Genomic DNA, 14,799 nt, shown 5'->3' with positions numbered 1-14,799 from the left:
AAGACACGTCCACAATTTGTTTCGTTGACATTTCTTGTTTTTCTTTTTCTTTTTTCATCTTCCTGCTGGCATCAATCCAAATTGAGCATAGGATACTATCCTTTTGAAAACAACAAAATGAAGCCACAAATTTCATTTACATTTAATTATATGGAATTCATTTACATTTGATTTTATGGAAAATCGAACTTTCACAAAAGATGGAATTTGAAATTCAGCGACGCTTCATTTGAAACAGCAACATGTTAAATTCAAATTAGTCTGAAGTATATAAATAAACCACCAAACACTCATCTCAATCTCAAAGCAAGTAAAAAAACAAAAGCTGAACTACAATCTTTTCAAATTTTGCTTTTAAGTTTTAGCATGTTGAAGAATTTCCACCACCAGAAGTTCCGGAAGTCTCACCAGTATCCTTTATCCTCAAAACTTCATCTATGGTTTTCCCCCTGTCGATCGAGTTGTCTACAGCTCTACTTAATCTCTTCAGCCAAGTATCATAATCAACTGGATATGGTGTTCCACAAAGGCTGTCTACATAATCAGCAAATGCTTTCAAGAGGGCTGAAACCTCACCTAGCCGCTGCTGAATTAGACGCTTAGCCCAGCATCTTTGCCTCCATTGTAATGCTGATTCAATAGAATCTTGCTGCTGCATGTTTCCTCCACAAATAAAATAAATAAGGTAAATAATACTCTCTGCATCAGATGATGGACAAAGCTTTGCGTTCTGTAGTGCATGTGCAGATGAAAACTGTAAATTTATTGCTGGACTGTCTCTGTCCTCCAAAATTGCTCGACCCCAGGAGACTAGGACATACAGGCAACTGCCTCTTGTGCTATCACTGACACAGATTATGTTTTCGGGACAGATATCACCATGCTGGATGTTGGCCATTTTTGCACTCCTCAAGGCTGCAAGACAGTCTCGACAACAACGGGTGGCTTCTTCAGCTGAAAATGGACCATGATAAGGTAAAATAGATGAAAGCGTTTCTCCTACTGGATAAGTTACAAGTATTGGGGTTCCACACCAAGGATGATCACAGCATCCCTTAGGGCTCTGCTTCTCACAAGGACCAGAATGCAGAATTTTGCCCGAGGCAATTTTTTCAGGCAAAGACTTGCTTGTGATACCCTGTTCTTTTAGGATATTCAGAACTTTAGTTTGTCTCTGGACTTGATACCACAAACTCATGTCCTCCCATGATGGTTCCAGACGAGATGTATGAGCACCAATGTGTAACATTAGTAATTCCGTGGGATGGGCCAAAGCCACAGCAGTGTAGGAGCAGCAGTTTCCTTCAAGCAGACATTCGTGTATTTGGAAACTTCTCTGTTCGAGGAGGTGGTCTTCAACAACCAATATTTCATCCTGGTTAAACTTCAAACGAGATCCTTGCTTGCTGGGGTTTGGGTTGTTGTGGTATTCAACAATTTCCCCATGATCATGTCTAGTAGCTTGACAAGGGATCAGTGCATTTTCATTCTCAATGAGGCGGCATTCAACTCTGCGCTTCTGAAGACGAAGGCTGTGATCAGCTGCAAGTGAGGCTATTGATTTTCTCGGCGGTCCAATCCATTGAGCAATACAATTAAAGGATGCCAAAAGCAGCTGTAGAGTCCCCATGTCTCGCCAATTTACATTTCCTAGCTTGTTCCATATTTGCTCCACAGGGGAAAAGCTAACTTCAGCGTGAAACTTTATCCATTCTGCCACGGATTGGTATGGATTGTTTAAGTCAACTTCAAGATTTCCAAGGTCACCACCCAATTTTACCACACTGGCAAATTTAGAGTCCAGTACTAAAACATAAACAGAGTAACTGCTAACAGCGTTACTTCTACTCAAACTACGAGCAAGAAGTATGTGGATAGCATAGAATAGTGCTTCACAGGCAACAGTAGAAGACAAACTAAATTCATCTCCCACTCCACTGTCATGTTTGAATAAAGAAAACACGACCACCTCATCCCAGCGAACATGTACATTCCCACTAATTTTTGACATCAGAGCTGCACCAGAGAGCTCCTTTAGCCTCCCCCTTGATATTGCTTTCTCAATGGAATAGAACTTGGATCCAGGATAGCGAGGAAAAGATACAAAAAAGGGCAAGGGCTTGCTTTTGTGCCAAAAGGTATGCCATAATCCATCTGCAACTGTATGTAGAAAATCTTCAAGAGCCAGAAGTTCATCCTCTATATGATCTTCAGAAATATGTGGCGAGCAAGGCATGCGGAATAGCTGTTGAAATAGCACCCCCTCCAATGCAAAATCGAGGGTACAGAGCTCATCAATTTGAAAGGGAGTGTTAGAATACTGTTCATGGTTGTAACTATCTGTATGTAAGTTTTCCAGGACCCAGTCTTCAACACATTGTGTAAATAAGTTGAGGTCAACAAGTTTTGCTGCATAATCTTTGAGCACTTTATAAACCCTTTTTGAAGTTGGAATGAACTTGCTTGAAGAGCTGGATTTAGTAGGTAAGGATGCAGCTGCAATCATCAAATCTTTGCAATCAGCACTTGCAATAATTGTCTAAAAACTCAATAACACTATCTGCGGAAAAAGGAAAACATCAGCAGTAGATGAGAGAGAACTTCGAGCACGCCTAAGATCACTATTAGTAGTAGATGAGAGAGACCAAAATTACATGACTTTATGCTGTTTTACTCAATTATCCTTTTTTAATAACATTTGTCATGCGCCAAGGGGCACCAAGGGTTTTAAATATATGTCATATTTGGAATAGGAAAAGTAACCTTGTATACAAAATAAATTAGTTTTGATCATGATTTCCCTTTAATCAACATCCTCTGTGCTATTCTACCTGTTATAAATTCCAATTATAAAAGTTCCTGAGATCAACTAACAATATCACAAAGACAAATTATTTCAGGTATCCGAGTAAATAAAATCAAAAGAAGAAGTGACGGGAGTTATAACCAGCATTATTTTCTGCTTATCCCAAAGCATAAATGGTAGTACAATGTGTATTGGAGAATTGATGTTGATTTCATGTCTGGTATCAAGAAAAAATAAAATGAATAGTTGAACCAAGAAAAACCTTCAACTATAAGGTATCAGTGGAACAAGGACAACTTTATCAGAAGGTTATCTGCATAAGTTCAGCAAAGGTAAAATTGGAGAAGAAAATACAGGAAAGATCAGCTTCCATTTATGAAGAACTTTTCCGTTCTACACAATTTTCTGGCAAAACAGGAAACACAATAAGAAAATCATAAATGGTAGTACAATGTGTATTGGCGAATTGATGTTGATTTCATGTCTGGTATCAAGAAAAAATACAATGAATAGTTGAACCAAGAAAAACCTTCAACTATAAGGTATCAGTGGAACAAGGACAACTTTATCAGAAGGTTATCTGCATAAGTTCAGCAAAGGTAAAATTGGAGAAGAAAATAAAGGAAAGATCAGCTTCCATTTATGAAGAACTTTTACGTTCTACACAGTTTTCTGGCAAAACAGGAAACGCAATAAGAAAATACTTGCTTGTAAACACTCAGATAACAAGTAGAAGCAGGTTTAGTCTAGAATCTATCCATTTTGTATGCAGAACTAATTGTCGACTGAGCACTTTCAACCATATTGGAAGCCATCTGGAGCAAAGACAGGCCACAAAATTGTGCAGTAGTAGGAATAACATAAACACTAGTGAACACAATGGTTAGAAAAGAACAGTCATAGACATAGTGTACTGACATGAAGGGGAAAAGGTAGTCTATTATCTACATTGCAAGACATAAGGAGTGCCTAAATAATATGCTTCTGATGTAATGTTGTTTCATTTCATTCTGTTACACCAACAATACAGGATTTATGACCTTCCAAAATACGTAAAATTGGTCTCCAAACAATTTAAGTAAGCAATCACTGGGTACCTTTTTGCTCATTGATTATCTTTTTCTTTCCCTAACAAAGAGACAAGAAGTCTTTTTCATTTGTTGCATCATGAGAACCAATCAGTGCCTTTAATTTGATCAGTTAAATTTTATGTTTGACCTTTTCTTTCTCAATCAGAGAATGGTGACCACTCTGCATTTACCAGACATGTAAAATCATGAAAAAGATCTAATAGTAGATTATTATTTTTTGTTTTTTTAACTTGTTAATAAAATCATTCAACAAGCACTTCTTAACTTTCCCCTTCTTTGTCAACCTTCAGACTATCCTTCCCCTGTTTTTTTCCCCCGAAAATGTTTACTTTTTAGTTTCTAAAATATATCCCCTGCTTGATCATGTCTAGACATTTAGTTGCTGTTTCCGACTTATTTGTCAACCTTCGGAATATCCTTTCCCCAATTTTTTTTCAAAATGTCTACTTTTTAGTTTCTAAAATATATTCCCCTGCTTGATCATATCTAAACAGTTAGTTGCTGTTTTTGCCTACTTTGGGAACCAATATTGGACTAAGTTCCACATATCCAAAAGTCACATGCATTACGCAAAAATTTTTCTTGATGAGTATAGGTTAGCTGTTAGGGTATCCTAGACATGGTGTCATCAATCTCAAGACTGATCCACAGAACGAGTATACTTTCATCAATCTGCAAAAACTAATTTGGAAATTCTTGACAAGCCTATCTGAGTAATTTCCAATTCAACTTGTTGATGACCAAGAAAAGTCTTTATCCTCCTTGAAGTCCTTAGCCTTGAGGCTTAAGCCATCTGTATCGTACTAGCAAATGTACTAGCAAACAACCCTTCTTTCCAATTCAGAAAATAACAATGAGATATAATTTTTTTTAACAATAGATTGTGGCAAAGTGAAACTGGTCTTGGTGGTATTAGTTTGCTGAAAACTGCTTGAAACAAGATCACAAAGCAAACTTGCCCAAGCTCATGACGACTTTCATTAGGAGCCAAAGCTGTACAGTTTGTGAAGTTATACATACCTCTATTAACTTGTTGAGCAGAAAATTAATTGAGCATGAAATTGATATGTTTGTCATAGTTTGATTGCAAAATAAGATATCAGTAACAAAAATGCGAGTAAATCATAAGATACAACATAAATAAAAGTTACCAACTTTAACCTCTTTCAAGAAAGTAACAGAACTGGTATGGTGGAGTCCAGTAAAAGAAAGATAGAGGAACACCCTTTTAATTTCAAAAATAAAACAGAGAACAAACAGTTTTATTGAAGAACTGAGAAAAGTCAACCACAAGCCCAGGAAGGGATTCAAGAAGGATTTCTGTACCAATATGACTTAATAATCAAATAATGGAGGTATATAAATATACTAACCTTTTAAAACCAGAGCTTATAATGACTTAGTGAAACTCAAGATGTTGCATATATAAATATTCTTTTATAATTTGGATTACAATGGCCACAAACCTTTTATTCTTGCACTGGCATCAGGTGATATAACTGTTCAACTTCAAAAGGTCCAACACTTACCGAGGTGTAATAAGTTTGAACAGTTTGAACTTGCTAGGATATTGGAGGCACTTGGAATGTTTGGGGATGCAGAGAACCTTACAAATTAAGTTGGACAAGTATGTCTCATTTCAAGACATTTAAGCTACTTTAAGTGATTGTATAAGTTTCTCACAATTCAGGGGTAATAATTTCGTAGCCTTAACCAAAATCAGCTTGCAAGAGTTTACTAATATAATTCCTTTATTGTACTGATGTTTCTGTGCTTCTCCCAGTTTCCTGCATATGCACTAATGAAGTAAAGCCAAGTATATACAAATATAGCAAAGGTAAAAGTGCCAAGTGAAGGCATTTTTCATTAACCAAGCATAGCAAACTGCAAGTACCATTTAAACAATAGAATCTACCAAAGAAATATATTCCGCTCATGAATGAATCCTACTTAACATAAAAAAAGAGCCAAAAAAGCAAACCAGATCTAGGCTTCCTGAAACTTCCATCCAGACTTCGTCCCGAGGATGAATCCCGATCATTTATCTGGTTTTCTGTGAGGATAAACAGAACAATATGTGAATATTCTAAAAATGCAGCTTACATGGGCTAATAAGAAACCAAAATCCAGGGAAAAGAATAACTGCACAACAATATTCTCAGAGTTTCAGCATTTAGAGACATAAGAAAGAATGCCAAATGAAAGTTTTAGTCCAATTGTGCCTACAGGCCCTTCAGGAAAAAAATTCATAAAGAAAGAAACAAAATCTCAAGCTGGAGCAGTACAGCTGATACAGAAGGATTGATTTATGACAGAAGAATCTATATTTTATAACTCTAAACGCCATGGAAAATTGCCATCGACTAAAGGAAGAGAGCTTCTATGTGGTACACCAACTCCCAATCAATCTCCAAAGGTTGGCCCTCCTTGTTGCAGGGAGTGATTGATAAAGGTTTAAACATATTGAGTACCTTAAATATTTTCCAAAACAACAAGCCTCTGCAAGTATCTTTTTTTTTCCGAATTTTAATTCAAAGATTTGTGGCAATAAGAACTCAAGACCCGAGACAAGACCCAAAAAAAAATTTGATACAACATAAAAAGTGGGAAAGGGCACGGTTGAAGAAATATTATGTTAATCAAATTGTTAGGGAGGCATCATTAAGTTTTTCCACTTCCCCTACTTGAGATTTATACAATCTCTATTCTCCAACGTGAGAAACTTTGACAACATGAACCACAACCGGCCTTTAATCTTAGATTGCCAATGAATAGAGTCAGTCTTTCATGTTACTGATTTAACTAGTTGCAATACTTGAATTCAAAATGAAGTTTAAAATCCCTGCTCTAGTCAAGTTTGGTTCCGTATAGTATCAAAGCTTTATTTAATCAAATGATATAAGCATGATGATCTACTTGTCTTTGCTTTATTTTTGCTCCCAGATATCAATTATCAAGAAAACTGGATAGAATAATCCTACTTACAATCATGAGTTAAAGAATTTGATCCCAACTGTTCGGCAAAAAACTTGGAGATGTAGAATCCTTCTTTGACTAATTAAAATGGACGAATAAACAATGAAAACTTCCACTTTTTTCCATAGACATATAACTAAAACATCTCGTGGGATACTAGGACTTGAATCTTTCTACTACTAAATGGTCACAGTACCCTTAGAAAACAAATTTATGAAACAGTTGACTCTCCAAAGTCTGATAGAAAAGGAGTTTTTATGCATAAAGGTAATAAAATTACTACCTTCATTACTAGGCCTTTAACCCAAAAATAGAGTTAAAATCCCTTCTCTACTTGACTTTGGTTCCATATCTAGTTAATGTCATAGCTTTATTTGATCCAATGACATAAGCATGATGATTTACTTTTTTTTTCTTTATTTTTTGCTCACGGACATAAGTTATTTGAGGGTACCGAATAAGAAAATCCCATTTATAAGCATGAGTTAAAAAATTCAATCCAAATTGTAGTTAAATAAAAAAAATACTTGGAGATGTAGAAACGTTTTTGAGTAAATAACTTGGAGGAAAACAAAAATTGCAACATCCACTTTCTTTCACAAGCATACTAGTAAAGAAATTTAGGGAATAATTGACACAACAAAGATTGATAGACGAGTTTTTATGCAGAAAATAACAAAACCATTTCCTTTAATACTAGGACTTTAACTCTCCTACAATCACTAGAAAACTTTCTAACTTATGTGCTTTGCTAAAAAGCAAAATCAGAAAAACTTTTGGTGTTATTGGCAATTGCTAACAAGTGAATAGAAGATTTGACTTGCCTTTTAGTGATTATAGATAAAACAAGGCACACTAATTATGAGGTTAACTACATCATTAGTAGTCAATGTCAGCAGCAATGACAAGGACAAGAATTCTCTTTTCCTTTTTCCTTTCACCACTACAATCTGGCTTTTGCCAGACAAAAGTACAACATAAGAAGCTTCAAGCACCACTTTCAAGCACATTTTATACTAGACCCAAAAGTTAGATACTCCAATTTCTCTTGAAATTCAGACCATTTTGAATCTCCCATCTTATCTTTCCTTCCTATGACAATTCTTTTTTTTTTCCTAAGAGAACTGTTCTAACAAAAACCATTGTTTGGATACAAACTAAAAGGAATTCTCGAATCCTAGTTAAACACAGATAGGTAAACAATGTCTGCAAGAACGAAAAAAGATCCCAATAAGCAATGTGTGTGAAAGTACGTGTCTTGATTTCTTGGAGCTTTTGAGGGGGCATTGGGGAACAAGAACTGACCTAGTCTCATCTCAAGGTCCTCTGCAATGGAGATTCCAAGCAAGAAAATGCAGCAAGCTATGACGAACTCAGCTTATAACGAAAAACAAAAAATCCTTTGTTGTAATACTTGTGTGACCATGTTCTTGAAACTATCGAAACTCAAATGCTAGGATTCCAAGTATTAGCACAATGTGGCAAATATCAAGCTCATGAGAGAGAGAAAAAAGAGAGATCTCAGAAAATGAGTCAAAATGCTATTCTTAGTTGTAGCAATTTGGTCGCAAAGAAAAAGACATGGGAGAAGAGGAGTGTTTGTGAAGGTGGAAACTGAGAGTGGAGGAGTGCATTGGGAAGAATGATGATGTTGATGGTGCTTCTGCCTCCCACGGGCTCTCTTTTCTTGGGCACTGCTGTCTGTTAATTTTTTATATGTGGTGATTGTTTGTTTGCTTTTGTTTGTCATGCTTGTTCGTTCTTTGTCTCTTATTTGTTCTTGAATTCAACATTAATTTAATCGGTTTGTTTGGATTGTGTTTTATTTGGAATATTTTTACGGTAGCACCTTTTGTGATGTGATGTATGTGAGATAAAAAGGTAATTGGGAAGATAAAAAGGTGTATTGAAAATTGTAATGATGATGTAAGCAGATAAAATTGGGGAAATAAAACACAATCTAAAATGTTTTGGGCTTCTTTGATGTCTTCCATTAGAATCCAGGGGGAAAAACATGTTAAGTAAAAGAGTAAATTCTATATAAATTCATAGTTTAAAAAAAATTATATTATTATGGATGGATGCATGATATATAAACAAAATTTTATTGATATGTTTAATACAAGAAGAATAATTGTAGAATAATTGAGATTATCTTCTATAGAAATCATGTTAATAAAGAGTCTTTCAGGTTAGTCAAATAAGTAGGTATTTATTGTTTTTTTTTCCACTGTGTTACTATTTGTGTTAATTTACATCCGTGTTAATTTACTACTTCAAATATATATGGAAATTAATTTTCTCATGTCATTACCTTATTGATATTTCAAAACACGATAGAACAGGAAAAGGTGAAATGGTAGCTGTGTGACATTATTCTTATAAAACTAATAAGATAAGCTACTATAATATCAAGTGAAATATTGGAGAAAGAAGTAGAGAAAGAAGTAGGGAAATAGAGAGTGGTATTCTTTTATTCCAATAAGATACAAAAGTCATCTCAAAAGGTGTCAATGTACCTCTATATATAGGTACTACAAGATTAAAGGTACATCAATTCTATTAAACACCCACTACTACAATAATATGAAGAAACCTATGAAACGGTTTCTCCACTACATGAATAGATTTATGGATTGTAACTTCTATACATAATATAGCCATAAAACATGAATTAATTCTCTTGGGAATACAAAGGGACATCCACATTTTAGTTGTTTCATAACACTCTCCCTTGGATGTCCATTACACAAAGAATATGCCTCGTTAAAACCTTACTAGAGAAAAATCCATCGGGACAAAAACCCTAGTGAAGGAAAAAGAGTACACTATTCTTGTGTATTAATTTCTCCTCCTGATGCAAACATCATTTGAGATCTTTTAATCGTCGCATTCCAATACTCTTCACCAATTTCTCAAATGTTGCAGTTGGCAATGCCTTGGTAAATAAATCCGCCAAATTATTATTTAATCGGATTTGTTGCACATCAATTTCACCATTCTTTTGCAAATCATGAGTAAAAAAGAATTTTGGTGAAATATGCTTTGTCCTATCTCCTTTAATATATCCCCCTTTCAATTGGGCCATACAAGCTGCATTATTTTCATATAATATAGTTGGAGGATTTTCTTTTTCGGAGGATAACCCACAACTCTTTCGAATATAGTGGGTCATTAATCTTAACCAAACACATTCTCGACTGGCTTCATGAATTGCTATTATTTCAGCATGATTCGATGAAGTGATGGCTAATGATTGTTTTGTAGATCGCCAAGAAATGGCTGTACCTCCATATGTAAATAGATAGCCAGTCTGAGATCTTGCTTTATGCGGGTCAGATAAATACCCAACATCAGCATAACCAACCAATTCAGATTTGGATTTATTTGAATAAAATAAACCAAGATCAATTGTTCCTTGGAGATAACGAAAAATATGTTTAATACCATTCCAATGTCGTCTTGTGGGTGAGGAACTAAATCTTACTAATAAATTCACTGCAAATGATATATCAGGTCTTGTACAATTAGCAAGATACATTAGTGCACCAATTGCACTGAAATATGGTACTTCAGGACCAAGTATCTCTTCATTTTCCTCTCGTGGTCTAAAAGGATCTTTATTAGGATCTAATGATCTGACGATCATTGGGGTACTTAATGTATGTGCTTTATCCATATAAAATCATTTTAATACCTTTTGGGTATAAACAGTTTGGTGGACAAAAATTTCACCTTTCAAATGCTCAATTTCTAAACCAAGACAGAATTTTGTCTTTCCAAAATCTTTGATCTCAAATTCTTTCTTCAAATATTCAACACTATTTTGAATTTCTTCAGGAGTTCCAATCAAATTTAGATCATCAACATATACAGCAATTATCACAAAATTTGATCTATTTTTCTTGATAAAAACACATGGACATATTGGATCATTTGTATAACTTTCTTTAGTTAAAAATTCATTGAGGCGGTTATACCACATACGTCCAGATTGTTTAAACCCGTACAGAGACCTTTGTAATTTAATAGAATAAATATTTTTAGGATTTGATTTGCATGCTTCAGGCATTTTGAACCCTTCGGGGATTCTCATATAAATATCATTTTCAAGATTCCCATATAAATATGTAGTAACGACGTCCATTAGACGCATATCTAATTTTTCATGTACTGCAAAACACACGAGATATCTAAATGTGATAACATCCACTACAGGTGAATACGTTTCATCATAATCAAATCCAGGCCTTTGTGAAAATCATTGGGCTACAAGTCTTGTTTTATACCTCACAATTTCATTTTTCTCATTTCTTTTCCTCACAAATACCCATTTATATCCTACTGGCTTTACACCTTTAGGTGTTTGGACTACAGGTCCAAAAACTTTTCTTTTAGTTAGTGAGTCCAATTCAGATTGGATCGCATCTTTCCATTTTGGCCAATCATTTCTACCTCGACATTCATCAACCGATCTAGGCTCATGATCCTCGTCCTCTGTCATAATATCAAGTGCTACATTATATGCGAAAATACTATCAATAATTATTTCTTTTCGGTTCCAACTTTTTCTTGAAGTGACAAAATTTATTGAATTTTCTATAATTTCATTTTCTTCAAGAATTGGCTCTTTAGGAGCGACCTCTTCAGGAGGTTGAATTTTGTCACTAATTGTTTATTCATCTACTCCTCTTTTCTTTCGAGGATTTTTATCTTTGGAACCAAGAGGTCTCCCACGCTTCAAGCGTGCTTTAGACTCATTAGCACTTGTAATTTGTCCTTCAGGGATATCAATTTTAATCGGAGCATTTTCAGCAGGAATATGTGATTTAGTAACTCTTCTGGAGTCATTAAATGCATCCGGTAATGATTTGCAATTTTTTGCAAATGTATAATCCTTTGAAGTTCTAGTTCACATTCTTTAGTACGAGAATCAAGGAAATTCAACAATTTTTTCCAAGTAATTTCCTTTTTAGGTTGATTTTTATCTCCCCATAATGTCGGAAAATGTGATTCATCAAAATGGCAATCTGCAAATCTCGCAGTAAATAAATCACCTGTTAATGGTTCCATATATTTAATGATTGAAGGTGATTCATATCCGACATATATCCCCAATCTTCTTTGGAGGCCCAATTTACGACGTTGGAGCGGTGCAATTGGGACATACACCGCACAACCAAATATTCGTAAATGAGAAATATTGGGTTCATAACCAAAAGTTAATTGTAGGGGGAGAATAAATATGATAACTTGTCGACCTAATTCTCATAAGTGTTGCTGCATGTAAAATAGCATGTCCCTAAGCAAATGAAGGAAATTTAGACCTCATCAACAATGGTCTAGCAATTAATTGTAGCCGTTTAATAAGTGATTCGACTAGACCATTTTGTGTGTGAACATAAACTACAGGATGTTCAACAGTTATTCCAATGGACATACAATCATCGTCAAAAGCATGTGACGAATATTCACTAGTATTATCTAGACGAATTTTCTTTATTGGGTAATCTGGAAATTGTGCTCGCAATTTAATTATTTGAGCAAGAAATCTCGCAAACGCCAAATTACGAGTAGATAATAAACATACATGTGACCATCTAGTTGATGCATCAATTAGCACCATAAAATATCGAAATGGTCCACATGGTGGATCTACAGGCCCACATATATCACCATGAATTCGTTCTAGAAATGCAGGGGATTCAGTCTCAATTTTAACTTGTGATGGTCTAATAATTAATTTCCCTTGAGAACAAGCAACACAAGAGAATTCATTGGCTGTTAATACTTTTTTATTTTTCAATGAGTGGCCATGTGAATTCTCAATTATTCGTCTCATCATTATAGATCCGGGATGTCCGAGACGATCATGCGAAACCATAAAATCATTAGGAAGAGTAGACTTCTGGTCTACTAGGTGATGAATTTCAATTGCACTAATTTGTGCATAATATAACCCAGAAGAAAAAGAAGGTAATTTTTCTACTACGCATTTTTTTCCAGAAATGATACTTGTGATTAATAAAAATTCACCATTTGTCTCAGTCATTGTCTCGATATGATATCCATTTTCGCGGATATCTTTAAAACTCAATAAGTTTCTTCGAGACTTGGGAGAGAATAGTGCATTATTTACAATAATTTTAATCCCTTCAGGGAGAAATATATTGGCTCTTCCGGAGCCTTCAATCAATTTTGCACTACCACTAATGGTATTAACGTTTATTTCTCCCATTTTCAAACAAGAAAATTATTTTTTATTTTTCAATATGATGTGCGTAGTAGCACTATCAATGAGACAAATATTATCATCACCATTATTTAATCCCAAATATTTGACATCCATTTCTTCTTTAGGAAGAAAAATTTCAAACAAAAATAAATATTAATAAAGATGCGAAAATAAATATTCAATGGAAAGGAAATTACATGAAAGATATAAAGTATCATAAAAATATCTAAATAATCATGGGATATTTGTTGACATCTTCAGGATGCTCAAAACAATCAGCTACATCGAGGTGTGTCATATCAGCATCATCACCATCATCATAATCATTCTTTTGATCAATGAAATTTGTCTCAACACCTTTGTCTTTCTTTTTCAATGATGCTTGATAGAGTTCAACAAGATGTTCAGCCGTACGACAGGTACGGGACCAATGACCTTCCATACCACATCAGTAGCATTTTTCTTCATAAACTTTCTTTTCTCCATTTTTCTGATCGTAGTTATTTTCCCTCTTTTGGGAAACATTTTGTTGTTTGCCACGGTTAAAATTTTCACGGGGCACAAATTTACTACGATCACGGCTACGTCCACAGCCTCCTCCACGGTCACCTCTACGGCCACGTCCACGACCTCGACCAGAATTTTGAAATTGGGTCGCATTCGCTTCAGGGAATGGACTTGCACCAGTTGGTCGGGACTTATGATTTTTCAGCAATAATTCATTGTTTTGTTCAGTCAAGAGAAGACATGCGATAAATTCAGAATATTTTAAATCCCTTCTCTCGATATTGCTGCTGCAGGAGCATGTTAGAGACATGAAAAGTAGAAAATGTTTTCTCTAACATATCTTCATCAGTGACTTTTTCGCCACATAATGATAATTGAGAAGTGATTCTGAACATGGCTGAATTATATTCATTGACAGATTTAAAATCTTGCAGCCGTAAGTGAAGCCAATCATATCGAGTTTTTGAAAGAACGACCAACTTCAGGTGGTCGACTCTTTCTTTCAAATCTCGCCAAAGGACAAGAGGATCTTTAACAGTAAGATACTCTATTTTTAATCCTTCATCTAAATGATGACGAAGGAAAATCATAGCTTTGGCACGGTCTTGGCTTGAGGATTCATTTTTTTCCACAATAGTATTACCAAGACCCATTGCCTCAAGATGAATTTCAACATCTAATACCCATGATAAATAATTTTTTCCAAAAATATCAAGAGGTACGAACTCTTGTTTTGTAAGATTAGCCATAAGAAATTGAAATAAGTTTTTGAGTTAGAAATTTACCTCAGAATTTTCTTGAAGAAATATGGGCAGAATTTCAACAAAATCTTGTGCTTCACCTTTGTTCAAGGTAGAGCCTCCGTTTTCACCTTTTGCTCAAAAGTAGAGATTTCGTGCTGATAACGTCTTATAAAACTAATAAGATAAACTACTATAATATCAAGTGAAATATTGGAGAAAGAAGTAGAGAAAGAAGTAGGAAAATAGAGAGTGGTATTCTTCTATTCCAATAAGATACAAAAGTCATCTCAAAAGGTGTCAATGTACCTCTATATATAGGTACTACAAGATTAAAGGTACATCAATTCTATTAAACACCCACTACTACAATAATATGAAGAAACCTATGAAACGGTTTCTCCACTACATGAATAGATTTATGGATTGTAACTTCTATACATA

The 14,799-nt window shown here is 34.8% G+C and overlaps 2 protein-coding genes across 2 annotated transcripts; both read right to left on the bottom strand.

Annotated features, from left to right (window-relative positions):
- Nucleotides 1-118: 118 nt before the first annotated feature.
- LOC113701227 (uncharacterized) lies at nt 119-8,555 on the bottom strand. Its single transcript, XM_027221777.2, has 3 exons — nt 8,179-8,555; nt 5,879-5,950; nt 119-2,496 (listed from the first exon to the last, which is right to left on the bottom strand). Exons 1-3 carry the CDS (start codon nt 8,186-8,188, stop codon nt 362-364), a joined length of 2,217 nt encoding a protein of 738 aa, XP_027077578.1. The 5' UTR covers nt 8,189-8,555; the 3' UTR covers nt 119-361.
- Nucleotides 8,556-13,866: 5,311 nt separating this feature from the next.
- LOC113700768 (uncharacterized) lies at nt 13,867-14,268 on the bottom strand. Its single transcript, XM_027221215.1, has one exon. The coding sequence runs from the start codon at nt 14,266-14,268 to the stop codon at nt 13,867-13,869; it is 402 nt and encodes a 133-aa protein (XP_027077016.1).
- Between the last annotated feature and the right edge of the window lie 531 nt (nt 14,269-14,799).

The sequence above is a fragment of the Coffea arabica genome, chromosome 7e (genome assembly GCF_036785885.1).
Source record: "Coffea arabica cultivar ET-39 chromosome 7e, Coffea Arabica ET-39 HiFi, whole genome shotgun sequence".
NCBI classification, from domain to species: Eukaryota; Viridiplantae; Streptophyta; class Magnoliopsida; order Gentianales; family Rubiaceae; genus Coffea; species Coffea arabica.
Note: the sequence above shows the minus strand (reverse complement) of the source record. Positions and strands in the feature narration are given on the sequence as shown.

Bases quoted from the DNA above. Each gene is read 5' to 3' on its own strand.
- LOC113700768 (XM_027221215.1), bottom strand. From the start codon at position 14,268: ATGGGTCTTGGTAATACTATTGTGGAAAAAAATGAATCCTCAAGCCAA.
- LOC113701227 (XM_027221777.2), bottom strand. The intron at 2,497-5,878 runs GTTTGCTTTTTT...TGATGATTGCAG, and splicing joins TTTCAGGAAGCCTAGATCTG to CTGCATCCTTACCTACTAAA.